At 45.2% G+C, this 27,288-nt stretch overlaps 2 protein-coding genes across 2 annotated transcripts in view; both read left to right on the top strand.

The window, feature by feature from the left end:
* The window catches only part of LOC144761391 (uncharacterized), a 201,722-nt gene extending 188,069 nt beyond the window's left edge, over window positions 1-13,653 (top strand). Inside the window, exon 13 of the mRNA XM_078646791.1 lies at window positions 13,618-13,653. Within this exon, the coding sequence (XP_078502917.1) occupies window positions 13,618-13,653 (36 nt within the window). The remainder of the gene's footprint in view (window positions 1-13,617) is intronic.
* LOC144761751 (uncharacterized) overlaps window positions 1-22,498 on the top strand; it is a 1,311,126-nt gene extending 1,288,628 nt beyond the window's left edge. Inside the window, exons 13-15 of the mRNA XM_078647002.1 lie at window positions 17,935-18,024; window positions 20,885-20,974; window positions 22,361-22,498. Coding sequence (XP_078503128.1) covers window positions 17,935-18,024; window positions 20,885-20,974; window positions 22,361-22,453 — 273 coding nt within the window. The 3' untranslated portion in view covers window positions 22,454-22,498. The remainder of the gene's footprint in view (window positions 1-17,934; window positions 18,025-20,884; window positions 20,975-22,360) is intronic.
* Window positions 22,499-27,288: the final 4,790 nt, after the last annotated feature.

The following is a 27,288-nucleotide window of genomic DNA, read 5'->3' as shown; positions in this document are numbered from 1 at the left end:
CTGTAATAACATTGTCAGCGTTGGTGACTGGATACTGTTTTCCAATCAGGTATTACTCTAGGAAAACCAGGTTATTGCTCACTATGGTGACACTGGCACATGTATCCCTCACCTTCAGTGCTTCTATTCTAGTCCCATTGATCCAGGGGTACTGCAAATACTTTTTCAAGTTGTGAGGCCACACAGCTAAAGTGACAAACTCAACTTCCCCTTCTGTGACTAACACATCTTCAGTGTGAACCCTGATTTGCTCTGGGCACACTGTTGATCCCATTTGAAGATTGGCTATACCAGTACTAACTGGAGGACGACTAGGGAGCTTCTTGTTAGGGCAAGTAGCATCTCCAGTCAGGTGTCCCAACTTCTTAAGGTTCTAACACCAGGACTCTTTGGGATCAAAGTTTTTCCCTTTGTAGCTATCAGGGGTCTGGGAAGAGTTCTAGGACCCTCCCCCTTGAACAGGTTTTTGGGGACCTTTAGAAGACTCTTGGTTTTTATCTTTGGGGTTTTCACCCCCTTTCCCCTGGGGAGGTTTGGTAGCCCTTTGTTTATCACCCCCAGTTGTTACCCTAGTCTTGACCGAGTGGTCTGCCTTTTTTCCAAGTTCTTGGGGAAAAGTTACACCTAGATCTACCAGATGTCGATGCAACTTTTCATTAGTGCAATTGCTTAAAATGTGTTTTTCCATAAAAAGATTATAAAGTCCATTATTTCCAGTTAACCATCTATCCAGTGTCTTAACTGAGTAATCTATGAACTCAACCCAGGACTGGCTCTGGGGTTTGTGCTCCTCCTGAATCTAATCCTATATTCCTCAGTTATGAGGCGAAAAGCTCTCAATCAGAGTGTTTCTTCATTAGGTCATAAGACCCAGCATCTGCTCAAAAAAAGGGTCAGGAGTCTGTTCCTGCAGTTACCAGTGAATAGTTCCCAAAGGAAAGCCCCCCAGTGTGACTTCTTCACTTTTCTCATTTCACAGGCCCTCTCAAAGGCTCTGGACCATATGGAGATGTCACCACCTTCCTCAAATTTTGAGACAATCCCTTTGGGGATTTTGGGATCATAAGATTGCTCTCTGTCACTATTTATTAAGAGGCTGCCACCATTGATGGGAGCTAGGCCCATCTCTGCTCTTTATCTTTCTAGAGCCCGGAGTCTGGCCTCTATTACTAATCTTTTGGCCAACCTTCTTAAAAGGTTGGTCTCTTCATTGAGAATGTCCTGAATAGTCTCAAAAGTACCTGGCCCACCTGTGTGGGTTTAAGGTGCTGTGAGAGTATCACTGGCATCAGGGACACATGGTCCCTGTCCTCCCTAGGAAGTGAGGGGAGTTGGAAGATAGCTCATCCCCTCCACTTCCTGCCCTATCTGAGTGATCCTCACCTTGTTCAGATCGGTGGTCCTTAGCATATCCTGCTAAGAGCTCCTGGAGCTGTTTCTCTTAGGGATGTGGCCCCACTACAATGTTTTCGAGTTTGAATAGAGACTTTAACTCTCTCTACTCTAGATGGATGTAACGGGTAAGGTTGAGCTCCTCAACCAGGTTCTCTATGTCGCTTAGCATTTTTTTCACTAACAGTTGGGATCTTTTTAAGAGACCTAAGAAAAATGTCTAAACCCTCTTATGCTTAACTATGATGATTTTTTATTTTCTATAAAATACTAAAGGGACTCAACTAAGACCCTAACCAGACTTTTAGAAATTTGGAAAAAATTGTCAATTCAAAAAAATCTGAATTCTAAAGACAATTTAAGAGGTCTGTCATGTGATCAGGTGTTGACCAAGTCAGTCCAACAAATGCAAAGTTGTAGACCCCACCACTGATCCACCAATGTAGGAAGCTGGCTCTGTGTATATTATACCAAAGTAAGGTATAGTGTGCCCCTATCCAGTGGATCCCCAAAGTCTTACTGAGGTAAAAGTAGATGATACCTTACTCTCTATTTGTGGTAGTGTGGGCGAGCTGTAAGGCTTTATCAGAGGGTAATCTTAAGCATTTAATGTACACACTCAGGCAAGAAATTATGTCAAACACTCAAAGACTGAACTCAGACCAATTGTTTGTATAAAAAAGTATTTCTTTAGTTGTATTTTAATTTTAGAACCAAGCAGGACTTGGTACAGGTAAGTAAAATTGTACTTTTCAAAACAGGTTGATACGAATATGCAAGCTGGATAGAATTGACGTTGTTAAACGTTTATAAAACATTTAAAGACAATAGATATTTTCAATTACTTTGTGATTACTTTTTATATTACTGAAGAGTACATTTAAGATTACTTTTTCTAGTCAGTAGGGGATGCCTAAACATCTCACTGGGACATTTCCTGGACATAGGTAAGTAAAGCACTTTGACATTAAAACACAGTTGCTTAGGTTTCCATACAAGCACAACTCAACACTTAGAACTTTTTAATAGGAAAAGCAGTCAATGCGATCCCTTGGAAAAAATGTGGTGATCAGTTTGCAGGTAAGCAATGGGTCTTGAGGGTTGAGTTTCTGGGGCTAGAACAAGGGTGCCCTCAGGGTCAAGGATGCACTCAAAGAGCACCCTCAACTGCACTAGGGCAGCCAGGTGCATAGTGCTGAGGCCCAATGTTAGCCTATGGGGCTAGGGGGCCGTCGGTTGGTGGTTGCTCTAGGGCAAGCCATGGGATTGTGGAAGCAAAGTTCCTAGGGTTAAGCTCAGGGCAGAGGGGGATCCCAGTTAGCACTCAAAGTGCACTCACAGCGGCACAGGTTCAGCCGGGTGCAGGGTGATGATTTGGTGTCGGGGCACTGTTGTTTTCAAAGGGAGCTCTCCGGTTGGAAAAAACTGCAAGTTCGGGCAAGGAGGCTTTCTAGAGGCAACCACCAGTTGGAGAGATAAGTTTCGATGCAGGGGTTGCCTGGACACCGTAGGCTGGGCCACCCAAGACCGTGGGGCGTTGGGTGCATGGGTGTCTTTAGGCGTTGGACTTCCTTACCAGCTCTGGTCATGGTCTGGGAGATCCCCCAGATAGAGGCTGCAGGCGTCATCAGGAAACTTGAGGTAGGTCAGGGATCACCAGATACCAGGTCAGGTTAGCTGGTTGAACCTCCTTGTGGTTTTGGGTCACTTGGGCCTTGGGTGTCGGGTGCAGTATGGTGCAGACTCGCAAATTTTGCCACAGCCAGAATATGGTTCTAGAGCTGGGGCCAAGGCTGTTTGTGTCCTTCTCTTCTTCCCTCAGCACAGCTCTTTGCTCCTTCTTCTTCGTGCTTGTTTAAAGACGCAAGGTTCGGGGTCGCCCCATACTACTAAACATAGGGGCATTTCAGTTAGGTACAGGTCGGTACCAAGGGGTCCCTTTTTTGGGGTGGCTACACCCCCATTTACGCCACCCTCCAGTTGGAGGGGGGCATAAGCCTCTCTCTGGTTGGCTGAGTCTCCCCACCTTCAAGATGGCGGGCCTGAGTGTTGTGCTTCATCTCATATCCTTCACCTGAGGGGTGAAGTTGGCAAAGGTGGCCACACCTCTCCTCCTATCTTGGTTTTTCTGCTGACTCACTCTCCCAAAGTGGGGGTCAGAACCGATGGGGGCCAGTTGCTGGGAGCAGCAAAAGGCAGGGTCAGCTAACAAAGGCAGCAAGCCTTTGAAGCTTCCCATCGTGGACCCTGCCCATCCTGGGGGAGGAGGCGTGGTACCTTTGCCTAGGATGTGCTTTGTTTCAGTATCCCGAGAGCTGAAGGCTCTCAACCCAGGGGTTCAGAAACATGTATGGGTGTGGCAGCTGGTCAGCAGCCACTCATCCAGGACAGTAGAGTTAGTTTGATTTTCAGGGGGAATCTCTAAGATGCTCTCTGAGTGCATTTTGTATTAAATCCAACATTGGCATCAGTGTGGGTTTAATGGGCTGAGAAGTTTTATATTAAACTTCTCAGTCTTCAATAAAGCCATCATGGAGCTGTGGAGTTTGGGGTGCCAAACTCCCAGCCCGTGTTCTAAAAATGGCTTTACTGCACATGCAACACCTGTAAATGGCACAGGTACTGTAGGGGCCGAGGGTTTAGGCATCTGTGCCCTCATTTGTGGTATAGTGCACCCTGCCTAAGGCCTGTAAGACCTGCTAGAGGAGCGATTGACCTATGCCACAGGCAGTGTTTTGGTGGGCATGGCACACATGGATGTGTGTCATGTCGACCTGTAGTTTTAGGCTCTCCCCCTGGCACACAGAATTCAGTGGCAGTGTGTAAGGCTCAGGGGAGGATTTTCTGAGGGTGGCAAATATATGCTTCAGCCCTGTGAGACTATCTCAGGCTCCAAGGACCTTGGTGCCCCCGGCACCTTTTACTTGAGACTTATATGTAGGCCAGAGGAGTGCCAATGTGGGAGCAAAGGTCCAGTTTTGGGAAAAGAACATAGGCAATGGGTACCTGATTAGTAGGAACCCAGGGCACACTTAGTCAAGCAGCATTAAACATCAGACAAAAAGTGGGGGGCAAACATGCAAAAAGGGGCATTTTCCTGCACCCATAATACAGGAGTCGGGGGAAGGCATGAATTAGTGTATGGCAGCAGAAAAACTGGTGTGCCAGGCAAGAGGGAGCCCATGCAAATTTGAGAAGATCAGTGGTCCCTGGAGAGAAGTGAGGAAAGAGAGACAGAAGAGAGACAGTGAGGAAAAGTGGAAGATTCTTAGCTGACGGAGGGTGGAACGTGTTCGAACCACAAGTTGAACTGGTGGGTTTTCATGTGAATGCGAGCAATGAAAGGAAAAAGACTGCGTTGGCATCATGTTGCAGCCCAGGCCTCGGGAAGACCTACGTAATAATTGATGCATGTTCCGCTCAAAGTCCTCTACAGTTGGGGGATATGTTATGCTGTCTGTTTTCCTCTGTGAAAATGGAATAAAGAGATATAAAAAAAGAATAGTAATTTCACAGTATATGTTCTATAGCAGTAACCTGCACTCGATGTTGCAGATTGATATTTTGTTGCTTAACATTGTGAAATAGATCACATTCGCAGGCAATCAATACCTAGTAAAATAAAGGTCACTTTTGCTAAAACTTTGGAACTGTTTATCTTGTTTGGCTCAGCAAACAAAAGACAGGATAGCTCTGAATAAAGTATAGAGAGATGGGCAATAAGGCTGAACACTCCTTGAGAGGGAAAGTAAATATAGCACAATATATACAATAACACACCTGGTTGCAACATGTGAAAGTGTTCATATGGTGGTCTGTGTGTACATAGTTGTGGAACTAACCGAGCCCCGATGCAGGAGTGTGAAACGGCATGCTGACTATATGCAGTTCCTTAGACCTCCAAACCCACCTTTCAAACACCATGCCAATCTTCAGTATTTGAAGTGATTAAAAAAACAATGCTATAAAGATTGAATCTAAAACTGCACTTCTGTAATATTATCAGCAGTAGCAGCATTATATTTCCTGCACCTACTTCACCCTGGAAGCTTATATACCCTTTGGTAGACCTGCCTTATAGCAATAGCAACCATTGCAGAGCATAATCCTGTATCTCACTGGGAAGAACAGGGAGTGGGGTAGATTGTGTCTGTACACAATGATCCAATGAGTGCAAAGTGTGGCCACTTTGGTTTAAAGAAGCTAAGAAGAGACATGAAAGCACACTTTCTTTGCCTGAGTACCATAAAATTCCATTGTGCAGGTGACACCGCTTACATAATGACTATGGGCTGGCGGTTAACTCCGCTCCGCCAGCAAAGTTTGTCGAGTTTTATTAACTGTGCACTCTGTTTGGAGTGCTAAGTTTTCCAAAACTCCGTAATCGCAGCGGAGCAGAGGTCACCGGTGAAGGGAGACTTACCTTACTACCAAATTGTTGTCCTGCTCCTGCTGCTGTGCCTGGCTCCACTTCTGATGCTCCGGTTGAATTACAGGAAGAACTGCAGTGCGCATGGCGTACTACGTGAAGGCATACCTGACCCTATCAAATGCCATGATAGGGTCAGGCATGTCTTCACGCAGTACGCCATGCAAACTACAGTTCTTCCTGTAATTCAACAAGAGCAGCGGAAGCAGAGTGGATCCAGGCCCAGCAGCAGGGGAAGGACACCAATTTGGGAGGAAGGTAGGTATCTACTCTTTTTTATCTTTTAGGCCTTACTACGCAGGAGGGGGGCCGGCCGTTTAGCGGGAGGGAGTACGGGGGGCCGTGGTGTTTAGCGGAAGGGAGGGATGGGGGTTTAAAGGGAGCAGGGGACCAGGGGTTTAGCGAGAGGGGGCAGGATGTGCTGAGGCTTTAGCAAGAGGAGAATGGGGAGCCTGGGCTTCCACAGGGGTGCAGGGGGTGGAGCAGGGAGGGCACTCTGACAGGCCACAGAACTCTGTAGAATTTCATGGAATTTTCAAGTAACTCCGTTTAATTCCGCAGAGTGCCACTACGCGAGCTCCGCCCACCCCTGATAATGAGATAGAATCATTAACCATTAATATCATGGGGTGGATCTTACTCAGGCCCTCTGGAATGGTGTGTGAAGCTCGTGGTGGGAAACACCCGTTCACCTCTCACCTCTCTTATCTCTCATCTCAGGCCCCAGTTACCTAAAACTAGAACTAATGTGCCATAGATGTCTCACCTCTCAAAGCATGGTTCTAAGTGGTTAGAAGGTAGACTAGTCTATCCTCCATAGCCCACTCTCACTAGCCACTAGGATATCATTCCAGCCATATGCTGAACCTATTCCATTCACAAGAGTAAAATTAAAGCCTAGTGAGTAGTGCTATATTTGCAAACGAATAAATACAGGGACTCAAAGTTTTTCTTGGAAGCCCACCAACAGCGCTCCCAAGTGTCGGTTTTACCAAATACCAATTGATTTGTGGTCTTGATTTGACTTGATGCATTTTTCATCCACTGTCATCTATTCCCTGCCCTTTGATCTAAAGCTTGCTGGTTCTTTTACATCCCTGGTTTCTTAATTTATCAGTTCTTTTTCATTATTCTTCCTCCTTACTCCCCTTTTCTGCCTTCTCTCTTTTATTCTGGGTCAGTTTGATGAGGATAAACAAGTGCCAGTTCCAAAATATCAGTGCCATTGGGCCCCACATGTAACTATCGGCTTAAATTAAGCACTGACTGTGAGGGAGCAAAGTATCAGCTTTTGTGTGAATTGCAGAGGTATGCCTGATTCTTCAATTGCTGCAGGTGCGCTGAACTTACTATAGGTTTCACGAGCCCTGAATGAAGACCTCTAGAAACCAAGAATAGGCTTTGGTAGTCCATTTGGTCAGCAACTTCTCAAGGGCCAGGTAGGAGGTTGCCCAAGGTTCTATATCTCAGCAAGAGGATTTCTAGCCCACTGCAGTGGACTGAACACACCAACCACTAACTGCAACACTTCCCAGATTTGTTACATTTATTTGCTCAATGGAGCTCAGTAAGCTTGCCCTGCTCTGCCGACATTTCACTGGCTGCAAATACGTAAAAGACAACAATTCAACGCACTCTGCATTGCACATCGTGCAAAACACAAGGTTGGGCTGCATATCCTTCAGCACTTTATTAATCCCTACAGTGCCAACAGAGAATTGAGATCCATTAATTAATCCTCACCATCCCCAGAATCAAAAGGGCCAGAGGTGGTGGTCGCTTGTTTGACTATCTTGTTCTAAAACTCTAGAACTTTCTACCAATCAGCCTTAGGGAAAACGACAAGTGGGTGGGCACTCAAAACCCATTTATTTGCCTAAACAGCCCACTAACCTGCATAGCCTGTCAGTGCTGCAAAGCCCATCTTTGGTAGCCATATGGTCTATAAAAACCCTTGAAACTAATTGAAGTGGATCCTAGGTTATATCTGTGGCAGTGTGGAACCAGTCCTTAGCAGCAGACCATCTGTTATCAACTAAAATAGGCTGAGTGCCCACCCATTGACAATACTACTGTAGCAGTTACCAGTGTCAGCTCTGCTCCCTCTGCACACTTCATCCCATTCCTCTAAGAGTGAGTCAAACTTCCAGAACACTCTCTGATCAGGCAGATCTTAGTCATTACTAGACAATATCACTTGCACACTGCATCCCATTCCTCTACGAGTGAGTCAAACTTCCAGAACACTCTCTGATCAGGCAGATCTTAGTCATTACTAGACAATATCACTTGCACTTCGTACATGCTAATAGTCAGTCCCTCTGAGGCTCTAAGGCAATATCCACCCACTAGCCACCAGAGAGGGGGAGCGTCCCCTTGGGCAAGGACCTTTGCTCTCCCCATTTTATTTTGCCCTAGCCACTCTTTCTGACCCCCCTGGGGGCAGAAAGCACACTAGACGCCAGGGATTATTTTTTCATAGGTCAGGGGTGGGGGCTGCCAGGAACAGGAATGTCAATGCCCCCAATCACCCCCCCAAAAAAATACAACAGTCTTTCTGCCTCCCCAGGAGGCAGATGGGGGCATTAGCCCCTGATCTGCTCACTGGGGGGAGGAGGGCAAAAATCCCACTAGGCACCAGGGATTATTTATTTTTTGTATACGTAGGGGTGGGGGCTGCCCAGAATGGGCATGCCAATGCCCCATTCCAGCCCAAAAACAATTGCCACAGTCTTTCTGCCCCCCGGGAGGCAGATGGGGCAATAGCCCCTTATCTGCTCCCCCTGGGGGGCAGAAAGTCCACTGGGCACCATGGATTTTTTTTTCAAAATTCAGGTTGGGGCTGCCCAGCACAGGCATGTCAATGTCCCCCCCCAAAAAAAAATGCCACAGTCTTTCTACCCCCCAGGAGGCAGATGGGGCAGTAGCCCCTGATCTGCTCTGTTGGGGGGACATAAATCCCACTAGGCACAAGAGATTTTTTTTTACATAGGGGTGGGGGCTGCACAGAATGGGCATGCCAATGCCCCTACCCCAAAACAAATTGGAACGGTCTTTCTGCCCCCTGGGAAGCAGGTGGGGGCAATAGGTCCTTATCTGCCTCCATGGGGGGGGGGGGCTGGAATCCCACTAGGCAATATTTTTTTCAATGGTATGGGGTGCGGGCTACCCAGAATGGGCATGCCAATGACCCCAATCTCATCAAAAAATGGCACATTCCTTCTGCCCCTCCAGGAGGCAGTTGGGGTCAATAGCCCTGGATCTTCCCCCCAGGCACCAGGGATTATGCTGCCTTTTTTGTATGTAGGAGTGGTGGCTGCCCAGAATGGGCATACCAATGCCGCCGCCCCTAAATTTAAGGTTTGCAGGGGATTTCGGATGGGAAAACTTTGGAGGGTCCACACAAAGCATACCTCGATGAACTCCAATGGGTGTCTAGATTTCATAGATGTCTGGGTTTGGTAGGTTTCCCTAGATGGCTGCCGAGTGTGGGGCCTAAAACCCAGGTGAGCCCCTTTGCAAAACCATGTTGTTTTGTGATAGGCAATTTTGGAAGATCCACAATACGTTGTAGGCCCTTCTCTGCAGCAGGTACTTGGCCCACCCACACAATTGAGGCACCATTGTTATCGGAAAACTTTAAAGAATGTGGGGTGGGTGGAAGTTAGTAGCCCCATGCAGATTCCAGCACTTTTCATCACAGAAATGTGGGGAATGTTTTTCTTTTTTTTTTTACAAAGTTTGAGGTTTGCAAGGGATTCTAGGTGACACAACCTGGTGAGAGCAACAAAAGGTAACCCATCCTGGATTCCCCTGGGGGTCCAGTTTTAAACATTTTTTAGGTTTTCTATGTTTCCCTAGGTGCCATCAGAGTTAAGGTTCACAATCCAGAGTTAAGGACTTTGCCAAAAATTGTCAGTTTTCACTGTACAAATGTAGTGTTTAATTTTGTGGATCCACACAGATTCCAGAACTTTCCATCACAGAAATGTGATTAAAATGTGTTTTCTCTTACAAAGTTTGAGGTTTGCAAGGGATTCTGTGTAACAGAGATGGGTGACAGCCACAAAAGTCACCCCCTCCTGTGTTCCCCTATGTGTCTAGTTTTAAAAAATGTATAGGTTTGCTAGGTATTCCAAGGTGCCGGCAGGCCTAGGGTTCAAAATTCACAGCTAGGCACTTTGAAAGAAAGGGTAATTTTCACTCTAAAAATGGGATGTGTGTCCATGTTGCATTTTGGACTGTTTCCTGTGGCGGGCACTAGGCCTACCAACATGAGTGAAGTACCATTTTTATCGGAAGACTTTGGGGAATTCAGGGTGCATGGAATTTTGTGGATCCATGCAAATTCCAAACTTTCCATCTCAGAAATGTGAGGAAATTGTGTTTTTCTTTTCAAAGTTTGTGGTTTGCAAGGGATACTGAGTAACAGAACCTGGTGAGAGCTGCCCGAGTCACCCCTTCCTTGATTCCTCTAGGTGTCTAGTTTTTATATTTGTACAAGTATGCTAGATTTCCCTTGGTTCCAGCAGAGCTAGGGTTCAAAATCCACAGCTAGGCACTTTAAAAAAAGGGGTCAGTTTTCACTGTAAAAATGTGGTGTGTCCACGTTGCGTTTTGGCCCATTTCCTGACATGGGCACCCACAAAAGTGAGGTACCATTTTTATTGGGAGACTTAGAGAAACACAGATTTGTAGAGCAACTGATATTCCCTATTGACTTTCTATGCATTTCTGCCTTTCAAATGTAAGACAATGTGTAAAAAAGAAGTCACTTTGAAAAATGTCATATAATTCACATGCTAGTATGGGTTCCCACAATTTCGGAAATGTGCAAATAGCTGATGCTTCTAAACTCTATATTTTGTTCCCATTTTGGAAATACATAGGTGTCCTTGATACCTATTTTTGACTCTTTATATTTTATCAAATGAATTGCTATGAAAAACAATTGCAAGACCCAGCTCAGTTATTGGCTCAGGATTCCTTGGGTTCTTGGTGAACCTACAAGTCCTATATATCCCCACAACCAAAAGGGTCCAGTGGATATAATGATATATTGCTTTAACAAATCTGAAATACATAGAAGAAGTTACAGGTGAAAATTATGTTTTTTTATCTCATTTTCAATTTGTCTTATTTTCAACTGTTAGTTTCTATAAAAAAACTTAAGGATCTACACAAATGACCCCTTGCTAAATTCAGAAATGTTTCTACTTCGGAAATGAATAGTTTTCCAGGATCCACTATTGCTTTCATACCTATTTTTACCACTAACTGGAAGGAGGTTGGTTCACAAAAAGTAGCAAAAATAGGCTTTGGCCAAGTAAAATGCCAAAACTGTGTAAAACATATGGGTTTTCTGACAAAAGTCTGTCTGTCCCTAAAGCTTGCATGATGAAGATTTCAGTATCACAAACTGTTTGTTGATACCTTTTGCAGGGAAAAAAACTGATGCTTTCTTCTGCAGCACTTTTACCCACTTTTCCAAACAAAAAAAGAAATTTACTTTGCTGTATTATGGCAAATATCTGGGACCCCTCCAGGGGAATCCACGAACCCTGAGTATCTTTAAAATTCCAATGATGTTGGAAGAAAAGGACGCAAATTTGGCATGGATATCTTATGTTGACAAACCGTTACAGGGGCCTAAGCGTGAGTTACCCAAAATAGCCAAAAAAAGGCTTATAACAGGGGGGGACAGCGGGGAAGACCTAGTAGCTAAGAGGTTAAGGCTTTTGTCTGCTATCACTTATGATTTCCTCAAAACAATATTGATGGTACTGAAGCATTTATGATCACCTTTTGACTTAGGCAGAGTGCTGTGGATGACTGAAGAGGTTTGAAATTAGTGGGAGCATGCAAATGTTTCTGTGGGCTGAAATGAAAACTTTACAACTGCAGTGCACCACATGGGTGTCTTACTGTCCATGCATGTTCAAAGGAAGAACATTTTAAGTGAATTAATGCACATATCAGTAGAGGAAAAATCTCCATAGTACACCCTCACCACCCCTCTTTCTCACTTGCCTTCAATATGTTAATGTTACCTACGTCCTCCAAAGAGCTAGGCTTTTCTTCTTCACAGCATGATTCTCGCTACCCACGAACCCTTTCCTTGTCCTAACCTTTATTTCTGGCTCAGTGGGCTACTCACATACCATCAGTCTATTTTCTATTCTAAATCTATTCACACTAAACAAATTAATTAGGCGGCACATTACTCAAAATATTTTTTTATACTCTGCCACATTTGCTAGACGTAATCACTGGTTTTCGTCTCCGAAAATAGTCAGGTGTCTTCTAACACATGGATCAATACTTCTTTACTCTAGATCCTTGTTTTTGTACCAGAGGTAATGATAAAGCTAAAGGGAAAAAGACAAGTACATCAGCTAAAAAAATCCTATTTTTTTCTTTATAATTTCCATCTTTTCCTAGTCATTGCCTTCATACCTTACAAGTTAGCTAAGTATAACACCCTCTGCTGGGCCTGCCAGTCTTCCTGCTGGAGAAGTTGCAAAGCCAAATCTTGCATTCAGGTAGTTCTATAGGGGGCAGGCAGAACGGTCGAATTTGATTCCATGTAATTCTGTGGGATTACATTAAAATTCCAGGGAATTCAGCGATGGAGCGGAGTGTGCATTTGCCGCTATTTTCTTAGTGCTAAATGCACCCTCGCAACCAAAAATGGATGTGAGGATGCATTTTTCTCCAAGAAATAGCACTACCAAATACCAAATTCACTGCGGTACCTTCCCTTCGGTGCCTCTGTTACATACTCAGCGTACATAAGCCTTAAATACTCTGAGAATGTAGGGGCACCAAGGGGTGTGCACATCAGTGAAGTCAGTGGGTTTAAAACAGGGACAGAAGAGGGAGCTGTCCCTCTATGTTTAAAAACAACTGCAGATTAAAGTTTGACAGCTGATCATTAAACATAAAAGGTGACTAAATTGAAGAATTAGTGCTTGGATGGTTGTAGAGTAACTGAGTCCATGGATAGGTGGTTAGATGAAAGTACATGCATATGAATGGATGAAGAGGCTAGTGCCATGTGTGGGATAAGTAAGTCTGAGGTTGATTGTGGCAGTGAGCATGGGCATGGGTAGGCTGCGATGAAGTGGGAACCCAATTGTATGGAGACATCTGGGTGGAGAAATCAGAGCTTAGTAGAATTTGTGGTGGTAAAGTAGGAGAAGGCTGCACAAAATCAGTGCATGATGAACACTGGGCAAAGAAGGGAGCACCTTACCTGGTTGAAGTGATATTGAGGGGTTGGGTAGCTGGACATCTTTTGCTGCTGGGCCATGTAGCCCCAGACCAAATTTCTTATCTGCACCAGTTCTTCAGCTGCAGTGTTACTGAGGCTTTTTGCCTTGCTGCATGATTATCGCTGACCCGGAACACCCTTCTTTGTCTTTTCCTTTATGTCTGGATACATGGTTACTCATTACTCATGTTACCTTCCCCTAAAATGTTTCTTCCGGCATACCAACAATGTATTTCCATTTTTAACCTGTTCACACTAAAATAAATTAATTGGGCTACACGTTACCTGAAACTATTTTTTAGGCACTGTGCCAGATTTACTAGAAGTAATCATCGATCATCTCACAAAGTGGTCAGACTTAAACCTAAGCCGTCTTCCCACTTATACGATCACCTGTAGGCTGCACACCAGTAAAAAGCAAAATGTCTTTCATTGTGGAATGAGAGAGAATGTATGTGTGTGGATAGAGGAGATTGCCCTCAAACTGAATCTTACCTAATGCTTTTTTTTGGTATCTTCACAGCAAGAACCCATCCCTGCCACACTTGAAGTGGAATAGACCAGGGGCCAGATGTATGACCGTTTTTAGCGGTCGCAAACGTGGAATCAGCAAAATTTGTGACCGCAAAAAAGGGCGGTGGTATGTACAAATGCTATTTTGCAAGTCGGTGACTCGCAAAACAGTGTTTGCAAGTTGCTATTAGAAAGGGACATGCCAAGGGTGTCCCCTCCTAATAGCGAGTCAGAATGGTATGTATCATTGTTTTGCAACCGCATTTGTGGTTACAAAAAATTTGCAGTTTACAGCCTACTTCAAGTAGGTGGTAAGCCACTCCCAAATGGACTGAATTTGGAAAAAAGAGCTGCTTTATTGAAAAATCAAACACAGACACTGGTGTCTGCTGTCCCCAACAGGCCACCATCCCTGTGTTTGCAGGCCATTCCCAATGGGTCACAACTTGCGACCTGCCTCTTGAATATTAATGAGGCAGGTACCTTGCGACTCATTTGAAAATCGCAAATAGTGTCACAGACACTGTTGTACATTCCCTTTTGCGAGTCGTAAAACGTTGCATTTTGCGATTTGCAAAATAAAATGGTCGTACATCTGACCCCACAAGCCTTGTACCTTATGATAGTGAAAGTCAAAGAGTAAGTGAGAGGTAATCAGTGGATAGGGAATTAGCTTGTTTTTTAAATGTTTCCATGCTAGCTGTAATGGAATGTCCAAGATCAATATTTTTTTTACAATATTTCACCACTGGATATTGTAAAACCCCTGTATCCCTCATCTCATCTGTTTTCCATAAGGGTAACTATAGAGTGATCAAAGAAGCCAGTTTTAGGCACCCAGATCAGATTCCAAATCCTTGGCCAATCTTATCCTACTATAGTTGTATGTATGTATGTATGTATGTATAAACCATTTTATAGCGCGCTCCGTTACTTGAGAGTATCCTGGCGCGATAGGGGAGAAACAGAAAACAGAACAGCATGAGGGCATTTTAAATTGTACTCATGAATAAGTGTGTTTTTAAATTTTTCTTAAATAGGGCCACAGTTTGCATAGAACGTAAGTGAAGAGGGAGAGCGTTCCAGGCCCGAGCCACGGGTCACAGAGATCGATTGGCCACCGAGCCTGGCTCGTTTAAAACGGGGAAGAGACAATTTGAACAGGGTGGATGATCTAAGGGTACGAGCAGGGGTATAGCAAGTGAATCTCTTTCTTAGATAGTGGGGGCCTTGATCATGGATAGCTCTGAACGCAAGCACCAGAGACTTGAACAGAATGCGTTGCGCAACAGGAAGCCAATGGAGGGTGCGCATCTCAGTGCGCACGCTCTTCCATCTAGGGATGTTGAATAACAGACGGACAGCCGCATTCTGAATGATTTGCAAGCGTTTCACCAGGTAGGCCGGAATGCCACCAAACAGTGCATTCGCGTAGTCCAGCCTTGCCAGTATGAGAGCCCGAGCAACTGTCTCCTTAGCCTCCCTAGGGAGCAGTGGGAAAAATTTGCGGAGCATTCTCAGCGTGGCAAAGCAGGTGCCTGTCAATTTTTTAATATGGTCCCTCAAATCTAAGATCCTCAGCAAACCAGATGCCAAGGTTTTTTGCCGGTCTCCCCATCTCTTTCGGGCTAGGAATGTTGGGGGGCCACAATGTGTTCTTAAACGAGGAGGGAAAGGAACCATAAAAAAGCACCTCGGATTTGTCCTCATTGCATTTCAGCTGAGCCTGGGTAAGCCAGCGAAATACAGAGGACAAACACAGATGCACTGCCGATACATCCAGATTGTTGTCTGGCCAGGTAAACAGCAGTTGGGTGTCATCTGCATACCCTATAATCTTAGCCCCATACTGTTCCGCTAGATAAACCAGGGGGGTGATGTAAACATTAAACAGTAGGGGACTAAGAGTGGATCCCTGGGGGACCCCCGTGAGAAGTGGTTTAGGCTCAGATGCATATGGGGGCATCCAAACCTGCTGAGACCTGTCGGAAAGGAAAGAAGACAGCCAGGCCAGCACAACTCCCCCAATACCAATAGCAGACAGCCTGGCGAGGAGAAGCTCATAGGGAACGGTATCGAACGCGGCAGAGAGGTCCAATAAAATTAGGACCGCTCTGCCGCCTCCGTCTAGACAGTCCCGAATCGCCTCAGTCATCTCCACCAGTGCTATATGCGGCCCTGAAGCCCGATTGGGCAGGGTGGAGGGCATTGGAGGTTTCTATGAAGTTCTCCAATTGTTGAAAAACCACTTTCTCACAGATTTTCGTGAGTGCTGGTAAAAGGGATATGGGACGATAGTTCCCAGGGACCGTAGCATCCAGTCCCGTTTTTTTCAGGAGCGGCACAAGTTTGGCTCGTTTCCAGCCTAGAGGCACCTCACCTGAGGCCAGAGAGAGATTCACTATCTGCGTGATCTCGGTGCAGACCGTTTCTGCCACTTCCGAAAGCACACGGGCTGGGCACGGATAGGCGGGAGAGCCAGATTTCAGGGATTGAAGGAGAGGCAGAATAGCACACTCACCAACCTGCACAAAGTTCGAAAGCTGTTGTCCAGAACCAGGACATAGTGTGGGACACATGTCGGCCACTGAGCCGTCAGCGGACAAAGCCGCTAGTAGGTCCTGCTGGATCTTCGCTATTTTGCTGATGAAAAAGGTGGATAGATCCTCGCACCATTGCGCAGAGGATGGGAGAGTGGCTGCATCAGCAACCGGCGTGACAAAGCTTTTGACAATAGCGAAGATCTCTCTGCTATTGTTATCTGCTTTCGCAATACGCCCTGCGTAATAGTTCCCTTTCGCTACCTTAATGGCTGCATAATAGTCCTTTTGTGCAAAACGTAGGGCGGATTTAGCCTCAAATCTATAACTAAGCCTCCACACTCGTTCTAATTTTTTACAGCCAAGTTTCATCACTCTCAACTCAGGAGAGAACCAGGGTTGAGAGGGAGAGCGTCGTGATCTGGACACAGTAGTGTGTTTCGTGGAAGCAGAAGCCGCCTGCCGCACCCACTCGTTGAACTCGCAGACCGCCTCATCCAGAAGCATCATAGATTTAGGGCGGGCTCTGGACAGGGCCTGTCTGAACGCGGGCAAATTGATCTTTTGAGTGTGACATATGGGGGGTGTAAAACCAGATTCCGCCATTACCCACGCGAACCTGACCAGATCGTGGTCAGACCAGGTTGTTTTTTCCACGGTCACAGACTGAAGTGAAAAATTAGAGCAAACCAGGTCAAGCAGATGACCTCCCGCATGAGTCGGGGCAGTTACCCATTGCTTGAGCTGAGCCAGGTTAAGAATTTCACCGAGCCTACGGGCTTCCGGTGAATCAGGAGCATCTACGTGAATATTTAGGTCACCGACCAAAAGAAACTTTGGAAAACTTAAGGCCCGCGGCACTATATATTCTTCTAGGGAGTCAAGAAAATGATTAGCCTGGCCCGGAGGCCTGTAAATCAGGGAACCACCTAAGGTGAAATGGGGGGAAATTATTATAGAGAAGTGAAGGACCTCGCCGCCAGCATCCGCAGTCGGTGGCTCAGAAGCGAAGCGCCACCCATCCCTAAAAATAACGGCTAATCCACCCCCTCTCCCCAGTGGTCTGTCTACCCTAGCAAACTTAAAGCCCCTAGGGACAGCAAGTTCCACGCTCGGAGCGGATGTGCTGGTCATCCACGTCTCCGTGACGAACAGCACATCCACCTGGCCATCCACCAGTAGTTCAAAGACATCTGCAGTATGTCTCACCAGAGATCTGGCATTAATCAGACCCGCCCTAATGATTGTAGCATCGGCGTTACTGACTGAGCGTGCCACATTGATGTCATCTCAATCCCTCCTAGCCCACTCTGGGAGCTTCATCTTTATGCCATGATTGCAAATGGTCATGAATCACCTCTTTTGTGTCTTTTCATCTTAACTCCTGCATCTTCTTTATGGTTCTCTGCCCAGAAGAAAACAGTGTCTGAGTTTTCCCTACAAATAGCAAAGACATATTTTGCTTGACCACTCCCCACACACTTCAAAAACGCTATTTTCAGGCTTTATTCGATAGATGGGTATTCTAAAGCTTTCTTGCCATGCATTAAAGCATCAGCCCTATGCACAGAAAACATCTTTACCAAACTGAATTCCGTTTTTCTATGTAATTATTCATTCCTCTCTGATATTTGCAAAAATTTGTTTGGGTCCTGATATATCTGTGGGTCGTTATTTCGAAAGTCAATTACATGACAATAGAAGAACTACAGGCAGGTAAATATAAACGGCTCTGTTGTGGCTGTTGGGAGTTATCTTGCCTGATTCTTTTTTCGGAATCTTCACAGTTGCCAGACTTACGCACCTCAGATGGAAAACAAGAGAGCAGCATCGCATTGGTGTGTCGCCTTATAAATCACACTTCAGGAAGGCAGAGGGTAAGTGATCAGTGGACAGGCCCATGTGTGAGTGCTTCCTTTTTCCCCACCCAGTATCTGCTGTTAAAATTGTCTATCAGTGAATTGTCTTTAAATCTTCTGCAAACTTTTATACCCTCCCCCCAAATGATCAGATCTCTAAACTATTACTTTCTCATTCTGAAAATGCCATTAAGCTCTAAGGGGAAAATCTACTTTTCTGGCAGCGCAGTGCGACAAGCAAAGTTACTGTGGTGTGTTGTGTGGAAGGGAGAGAGCTGGCTAGTGTCACATCTACAAAGATAGTGCACTGCTGCTAATTTCCCAAGTTCTTGTTCTCCTTAAGGTTGCCTAGCACCATGCAGAAACTTTTGTACCAGAAGGTTTTGTACCGAAATGATAACCCTCCAGTACAAAATACTTTGCTTAGACTTACTTTTAAACTTTGACACTTTGTACATGTTCTTTATACACATGCAATGATCGAACAGTTTGGAGAAAAAATGATTTCTCCTACTTTGTGCCTTTCTCATGGAGGCGTATTTTTTGAGTGTAAACCCCTGTCTACCTCTGTTAGTAGATGGGGCTCTGTGTTAAATTATTTGGGTAATTACATGGGAACACCCCTGTACCACCCCTTGACGCAAAGTAATGCAAAGTAACACAAACAGCTACTTTGCAATATTCTAAGTCAATCTTCCTCACAAATAAACGTTTTCACTGAAAATTGAAAACTTTATCAAGACTTTGCACCGGTGCTCATCTCTTTTAGTGACTTTGCACCAACACAAAGCCTTGATAAATCTGACCCTACATTCTTATTTTATCTAACTCAGACCGATGTCGTCTCATCCAGCTAGCCCTAGATATCCACTTAATTCTGACACCATGATTCTTGACAAACTTTTATGTGTATTTGTTTAGTTAAGCACTCACTTCATGTCAACTGTTTCTGGGCTTCCGCAAGACACATGTTGTATAGGGATGACTGTTATTGCATGACATTCCTATTGTTTTTAATTGAATTGATAAGTGGTTGTGCAAGCAATTATTTGATCGAGGTTAGTTTTGATTCCTGTAGGTCATGTTACTAGTAGTATTATTAGTGTGTGGGCGGAGGATATTGAAAAATTGAAAGCCAGTGACTCTGAAGTGTTTTGTACAATTGGTTCCGGTAACCACTAAAAGGTTGATTGCTTTGAATCTTAGATGGTAAGCTGGTGGTGCATGATTTCAATCTGTAGGTATAAGGGTGTTGAACCTTAAAGGCAGTTGAAGGTTAGGCAAAGTGAGACTATTTTTTCGAGGCAGGATTGGTCTATGCTTTTGTATGTGGAAAAAAGTGTGAGTGGTGAACGTTGAACTGCTACTTTCAGTTTTTCATAGTGCTTTGGTTTGGCAGGGGGAGTGATGTACAGGAAATTGCTGTAGTCACATTTACTGATGTTTCTACCTCCAGGGTTGGTATTTTTGGGGATGAGGGGCAAGATTATTTTGAGGAGCTATATTTAGCAGAAAGTGGTATTGACCACTGCTTCTGTCAGTCTGGGGTTTGTGGCTATACAAAGACTATGACCCTGACGTTGGTTTTTATGAAACAATGGCTTCAAAGAAGGGTGGGAACCAGAGTGACAGTATTTTGTAAGGGAGATGTGGTGTCTCAGCACCAGGATTTCTGTTTTGGAGCCAGAGAGTGTCAGGCTGCTCAGAGTCATCCACATCTGTATTGCTTTGAGGTCTTCTGTCACATTCATGAGTTGCTTCCTGTGACCTGCAAGTAAATCTACATGTCATCATCTTAGGAGTGGAAGGTAAGGCTGTGTCTTTTAGGTCAGTATGAAGGATGATGCAGTACTCTTCATGAGACCTTGCAGGGTGGGAGATTTCAAACAACTGGAGCGGAGTGGTCAATGATATGTCCAACAGACCGGTGATAGTGTAGGAAGATGAGACAGAGTGGTTGAAAAGCATCATCTTGCTTAGGAAGCCTTAGCTGAATCTCACAAGCTGACCCAGATATTCACTGGTGCAGTTTCTGTTCCATGTTTTAAGCAGAATTCAGATTTATTGTAATGGAAAGATGAATTACTTATTCATTTTAAATAATGGTAAGGGTTGTCTGCTTGCTCCGTCATATTTTGTTGCATAGGGTGTTGCATTAATGAGCCCCGTGTTACTGAATGAGTCTTAATTTTCCTTGTTAGTGTGATTGTATATGAATTATGTAAGGTAATATCGCTCTTGCATCAGAATGATCATTTCATTGATCAAGGTGAACATCAATGAAAAGAGGTGTAACCACTAATCACCAAAGAAAAATTGCAATTGCTTTAGAGTGGAGCTTCCATTGCCTGTAAGGAAGAATACCATTCTACTGTGGTTCATTAGTGCCTAGGGTGGTATAAGTTTCAGTTTGAGCATGTAATTGGTAGGTGGCAGCTTGTCCCGCAATGGTATCTTCCATCCCTTTAATTTCCAACTACTGGCCTACCCACAAGGCTGGGTCCATGCTGGGCTGGCGTGCTGAGCAAAATAACGATCGATTTAACACAGATCTTTGTGACTGGGGGTGAATGTTTGCATTGTTCAGCATTCCGTCCATCATTTGTTCCTTTTGCCTACCCAATTAAGCAGTCATAGGAATGCTTATGTGCTAGAAAACCAACAGGTTACCTCACTGCATACAATCTAAAGTGGGTTCTGGAAACAACATGGTAACAGAGAGTCTGCGGGAGCTTACAATTCTTCTGCAGCTTATTCAGAGCAAACCAGGGTGACTAGAGAAAAGAAAGTGATTTTTGAGGTGGGCAATATGCTTATTGACAGGGGCACAATACTTTCACTGAGGGTTTCCCTCATACTCTTTTTTGTGTCTTTACAGCACTCACTGTGGCATGGCACATCTGGAATGTTTCAGAGGAGCAGCCCTATACTTCTAAACCAGATCTGTTACGTTTCTGAGAGAGAAAGGGTAAGCAACAGGGAATATCAGTGGAGGGGTGTGAGCCATTTAAGCAACAGGGAATGACAATGGAGGGGTGAGCCATTTAAGCAACAGGGAATATCAGTGGAGGGGTGTGAGCCATATGGTTGAGTATTCATTTGACCCCCACATGCATGGTTTGTTGTTGTCCTTCAAAATGGGTGTCCAATATCCATCCTCATCTTCTACTACCTGCCCCTCCCCCCTACAGAACTGATGTGTCTATTGACTAAACTAGAATGGCTCCATGACAATCCTGTTACCCCCATTAACATCTCATCCATCCTTCCAAGCCCTGTGTGTTTAGCTAATCTTTACATCAGTTCTCACCTTCTAGCGGCCACTTCTTCCTCTTCTTTCCCATCTTTCCACATGATACAGATTTATTGACTTTGCAGGGCATGTGGAGGTTTGTGTACGTATTACAGATGGGTCATGAGACCTTATTTTACATAAGTATTGTTTATACATCATTTAAAAAGCACCAGAGAAAGTTCAACTAATCTTAATCCATAATTTACTTTTTTTTTTTAAACTATTTTTACACTATCTTTGATACTCCTGTAATAAACTATGGAGCAAAATGGCTTTGTTTCAAACATACTGTGATCATTTCCATTTAAAAAGTAGTGAGAACATATGATCTTCACAAAGAGAAAAATTGTGTGGAATCAGTTTTCACTAGTGCGAATTTCTGTGGCATGGCACTGAGTCCTTAGCACTTTCTGAGATTAGAAAAGTAAGCTGCTGAATCATGAGATCGGGTATCTCCGCCCATCCCAAACCTTTCTGGCCCTTATCACCCTGCTATTTCCTTGTAACTCCCAAGAATCCTTGGTTCAGGCTTGACTAGCTAATCCTGAGTTTAGTCTTTGACTTCTGGGAAGTTAACTCCTGGTTTTATGTGAATAAATAAAAACTACAAATCCCAGAGTGGAAAGTCAAAAACTCCCACCATTGCAGTTAGTTATGCATGGATCTGGGAAACTTGGCAAGGAGCCCAAAAGCCTGGGGAGCTCGGCTGTGCAGGGTCTACACTTTAATACACTTTAATAGTGTAAACTTTGGTCCTGAGTTATTGTGCAACTGAGCACTTCATAACAATCATAAGAATTCAGGACAAATGTTAACGCTTATCCTGTTTTTTACTTGTACAGGAGGTGTACTGAAAGCCACATTAGTTATAATACCTGTATGTATTGAAACGTAGATAATGTAATTGTTCAATGCAGTTTAAGAATCACTATTGCTGTTTGGTCATGATTAGCTTATGTTTAGGGTTCAAGTTACCTATAAATGTAAAAATGTTTTCGATTTTTCTTTAACCCCCAACTGAAATGTATATTTTTGAATGTGTATCTTTTTCTTTTCCAGGCAACACAGCCTTTTCTCCCAAAACTAGTCTGCTTCTTGAAAAACCACGCTACACAGATAACTAGCACTGTTGTCAATATTCTTTTTGGATAATAAACATAAGACTGCCAAGTGCATACTGTAAAATTAGAAATAATGTTAAGGACCTTGTTGAAAAATAAAATAGATAGTTGCTGTCTACATGTGATTTGTGAAGCAGATTCAATTTGGTGTGTGACTTCATCTTGTGTAATGTTGCCCACCCTAGCTGTACACTGTACATACACTTACTGACAAAGTATTTGAATAACAGAGGAAGTTGATGAAAATTATTTATGCTTTTTGAAGAACACTTTTGGTTAAACTATTGTGCCTGATATTTGCCAGATCCAGTAAGTGGAATGACAGCCAAAAGGTTGGGTATAGTACCTTCTAAAATGACATATATAGTGTACAAATTGTGCTAGTACAACGGAAGGTGGCTGTCATTTGTTTGTGTGGCTATGTGCAGTGCACGGCTGCTTCAAGTTTAGTACTCTTGCCTAAACCATTTTAACAAAATACCTCCACCAGGTGTTTTATCTATTTCAGGCATGTCACACTTTTTTATGGGGCCTGATTAAAGCGTCCCCTTGAGTCGGACGGCCCCCGGCTGTCTGACGTCACAGTGGGCGTGTGCGTCTGACGGCTGGGGGCGGTCCCATTTTCGCATGTGTAAAATCTGCCGGCACAGTGGGTAAATTTGCGCCGCAGTGAATGGGTTAAGCAAAATGAAGAGGAGCCCTTAGGACTAAGTTTAACATTTTTTTAAAGTTTAAAAAAATATGTACTACATAGATAGAACAAACTCCAGGATTGAGAGCAAATTAGGAGAAATGATTGATATATCCGCTTACAGCATCCACCTGGCCTATACAAACAGAATTCCCCTTAGTGTAGACCAATGAACCGGTGCGATACCTAGGGATTCAGATACATACCTATTCTGACGTGGTAATAAGAGGGAATTATGGGAAAGCAGTGCAGCTTTTGACAGAGGTGATAGAGAGTTGGATACGGTTACCTCTCTCATTGATGGGCTGAATAATTCTGATGAAAATGATTGTCCTCCCCAGATTTATTTTCCTGTTTGTCATTATACCAATACTATTATCAAAAACCGTATTTTGCACTTTGCACACACTTATGACTCGCTTGGTCTGGGCTGGGAAATAACCATGCGGAGGATGGGGAACATTAATCCCTCCCTTATATGATGGGTGGGGTGGATGCACCAGACCTTGTAATATACTATAGGGCATCGCAGATCATGCATGCATATTATTGGATTCACAGGCTGCCACTTCTCCCACATTTGTACTGGGAGAGGGAAGTAGCTGACCCGTTATCGCTCCCATGCTACCTGCTAAGCATAACACGGCGTAAATTCCGCATAATTGACCCTGTTGGCACTACGCATTACCTACTTAAGAAAACGGCGGATGAAAGGCGGATTCCGCTACTGTATTCGCCAAAGCTCCCAATAGAGTGGTGCACATGGTTTCCCGTAAGTGGAGATAGGGCAATAACGTGGACACTGCAAAGGGTAAAAATACACAACATGGGAGACTTCTTCAAAGATGGAACCCTGATAACTTGGGAAGTGGTCCAAGACTCGATACCTGAGGCAACACTGATCACCAGATATAAGTGCCATAGAGCATGCCAGTCACTGTGGGCGCTGTTGGGTGCAGACAGAGCAGAACTGCCTGAAAAAAAAAAATTACATATTTTCTCCATGCAACCTGCACGGCCTGCGGGATTTCAACACTATGTAAACTTATGCAACATAGTGATTATCCACCAAATAGAAAGGCGCAGCGGGAATGGCAGGAGGACTTGGGCGTAATAAAAACAGACAAGCAATGGGCATGCTGGTGCTCAATCACTAAGAGCATATCGCAAAATGGCAGACATCGCCTGGTGCACTTTAAATATCTCAAAAGAGATACAGCCTGCGAGGTGATGAGAAATGTGTAAGATGCGGTGCTGAGAATGCTGGGTTTGGCCATCTTGCTTGGTCCTGTCCTGAGATACACGCATTCTGGTTAAAAGTGGCAAATGAGCTCCTGAGGATTGCGAGGCAACCAGTTCCAGACTCTCCAATGCTAGCCTTACTGGGTCTAGACTGCGACGTACCAAAACAACACAGAAGGTTAGTGGCAACAGGTCTGCTGCTGGCAAACAGACGAGTTGCGATGCACTGGATGAGAGGCTCGGTTCTGATGATCCCGGAATGATACGCAGATATGCCCTATTGTAATACCAATGCAGACACATTTAATGCCTTGATGCCAATTGGAAGCTTGTTTCCGGTCCAGGGAAGACATGGCTTGGCAGTTCGGGCTGGACTGTTCCCATGAAGCACAGGGTCAGACTGATTTGCATATAGCCATGTCTGAACTGGGGTGGCAGAGTGGGCTAAAGAACGGTGATGGATTAAACCCTGATCTTTTGACTGGGTGTGAGTGTTTGATTGATTCAGATGCTCTGTCCATCACCATCCCCTTTTGTACCGTTGATGCCAATTCGTAGCAGACCACGTGACACAAGGAGACCATTTAAGACTTACCTACACAGTAGAGCAGAAACCCAGAATGATACGAATGTCCAGCAACCAGAAGAACAGGAATGGGATGGGGGAGGTGAAGATATTAGATAAGGGAATTGGGGCCCATGCATGCTGCGATAGCAAGGCCACAGCTGTACTAAAGCCGGAAGTTTTATCCCATTAAGCAGATTGTGAGACCCAGGCATGCACTGACAAAGTACAATACCTGATATAGTTACGAGATGTATATGTGAAGATTGGAGTTGCAACCCTAACAATGATTTTTCAGAGATGCCTGTTTCTGTTTCCATGGAGAAGAGTGCTACCCCTATGCCACATGTAAATGCTTGCTTTATGTTTATACTGTAAATCGTGTCAACAGCAACAAACTGTACTTTATTTGAAAATGATAAATATATTTTCTTTTTTTAAAGATAATCAATCAATCAGTCATTTGTTAAACGCACTACATACCCGCAAGGGTCTCAAAGCGCTGGGGGGGGGGGAGGTAGGGGCCGCTACTGATCGAACAGCCAGGTCCTTAGTATCCTCCTGAAGGTCAGCGGGTCTTGGGTCTGTCGTAGGCTCAGTGGGAGGGTGTTCCATGTCTTGACGGCAAGGTGGGAGAAGGATCTCCAGCCGGTGGTTGTTCTTCGGATGCGTGGGACGGTGGCGAGTGAGAGGTCGGCGGAGCGGAGCTGGCGGTTGGGGGTGTAGAAGGAGAGCCGTCAGTTGAGGTAGGCTGGTCTGGTCTTGTGGAGTGCCTTGTGTGCATGGATGAAGAGCTTGAAGGATATCCTCTTCTTGACGGGAGCCAGTGTAGGTTTCTCAGGTAGGGGTGATGTGGCCATGTCGTGGTACATCGAGGATCAGTCGTGCCGAGGCGTTTTGGATGCGTTGTAGTCGATTGATGAGCTTGGTTGGGGCTCCCGCGTAGAGGGCGTTTCCGTAGTCGAGTCTCCTGCTGACAAGTGCCTGGGTGACTGTCTTTCTTGTGTCTGTCAGGATCCATCTGTAGATCTTGCAGAGCATGCGGAGGGTGTTGAAGCAGGAGAAGGAGACGGCATTGACTTGCTTGGTCATTAAGAGCGTTGAGTCGAGGATGATTCCCAGGTTGCGTACGTGATTGGTGGGGGTCGGGGCTGCCTCCAGTGCCGTGGGCCACCATGAGTCATCCCAGGCTGACGGTTTGGAGCCGAGGATGAGGAACTCCGTCTTGTCCGAGTTCAGCTTCAGACGGCTGATCTTCATCCAGTCGGCAACGGCCTTCATTCCTTCATGGAGGTTGGCTTTGGCGGTGATGGGGTCCTTGGTGAGGGAGAGGATCAGTTGAGTGTCATCGGCGTAGAAGATTATGTTGAGGTTGTGCTGTCAGGCGACGTATGTGAGCGGGGCCATGTAAATTTTGAACAGTGTCGGGCTGAGGGAGGATCATTGAGGTACACCCCAGATGATCTCGGAGGCTTCGGAACGGAACGGGGCGAGGCGGACGCTCTGGGTTCTGCCGGTGAGGAAGGAGATGGTCCATTCCAGAGCCTTGTCTCGGATCCCTGCGGCATGGAGGCGTGCGCATAGTGTGCGGTGGCAGACGGTGTCGAAGGCGGCGGAAAGGTTTAGGAGGATGAGTGCTGCAGTCTCCCCGTTGTCTATCAGGGTCCTGATGTCGTCGGTGGCGGCGATGAGGGCGGTCTAGGTGCTGTTGTTGCTGCTGAACCCTGACTGGGAACGGTCCAGGATTGTGTTCTCTTTGAGGTATCGGGTTAGCTGTCTGTTAACGATTTTCTCGATGACCTTGGCCGGGAAGGGGAGCAGAGAGATGGGTCAGAAGTTCTTGAGGTCTCTTGGGTGTGCCTTGGGTTTTTTGAGTAGGGCGTTGATCTCGGCATGTTTCCAGCTCTCTGGGAAGGTCGCGGTCTCAAGGGAGAGATTGATGACTTTGCGTAGGTGGGGTGCGATGGAGCTACTTGTTTTGTTGAAGACGTGGTGCGGGAATGAGTCTGACGGTGAGCCGGAGTGGATTGTGCTCATGGTCTTGATGGTGTCATCGACACTCATGCTGGTCCAGGCGAGCAAGGGGATGTGGTTGATGGTGTGCGGAGGGTCTGTTGTGTTGCTGTCTGCTGGGGCTGTCTGGGTGTTGAAGCTGTCGTGGATGTCTGCTATTTTGTGGTGGAAGAAGGTGGCGAGGGAGTCGCATAGGGCTTGCGACGGCGGGATGTCGTTGGTGTTGGAGAGTTCCTTCCCGATGTTGAAGAGCTCCTTGCTGTTGTGTGCTTTGTTGTCGAGGCGGTCTTTGAAGGAGGTCTTCTTGGCAGCCCTGATGAGGTGGTGGTGGTTGCGGACGGCGTCCTTGTGTGCT

The sequence above is a fragment of the Lissotriton helveticus genome, chromosome 6 (assembly GCF_964261635.1).
Source record: "Lissotriton helveticus chromosome 6, aLisHel1.1, whole genome shotgun sequence".
In the NCBI taxonomy this organism is placed as follows: domain Eukaryota; kingdom Metazoa; phylum Chordata; class Amphibia; order Caudata; family Salamandridae; genus Lissotriton; species Lissotriton helveticus.
The sequence above is the reverse complement of the archived record's forward strand: the minus strand, read 5'-3'. Positions and strand labels throughout refer to the sequence as shown.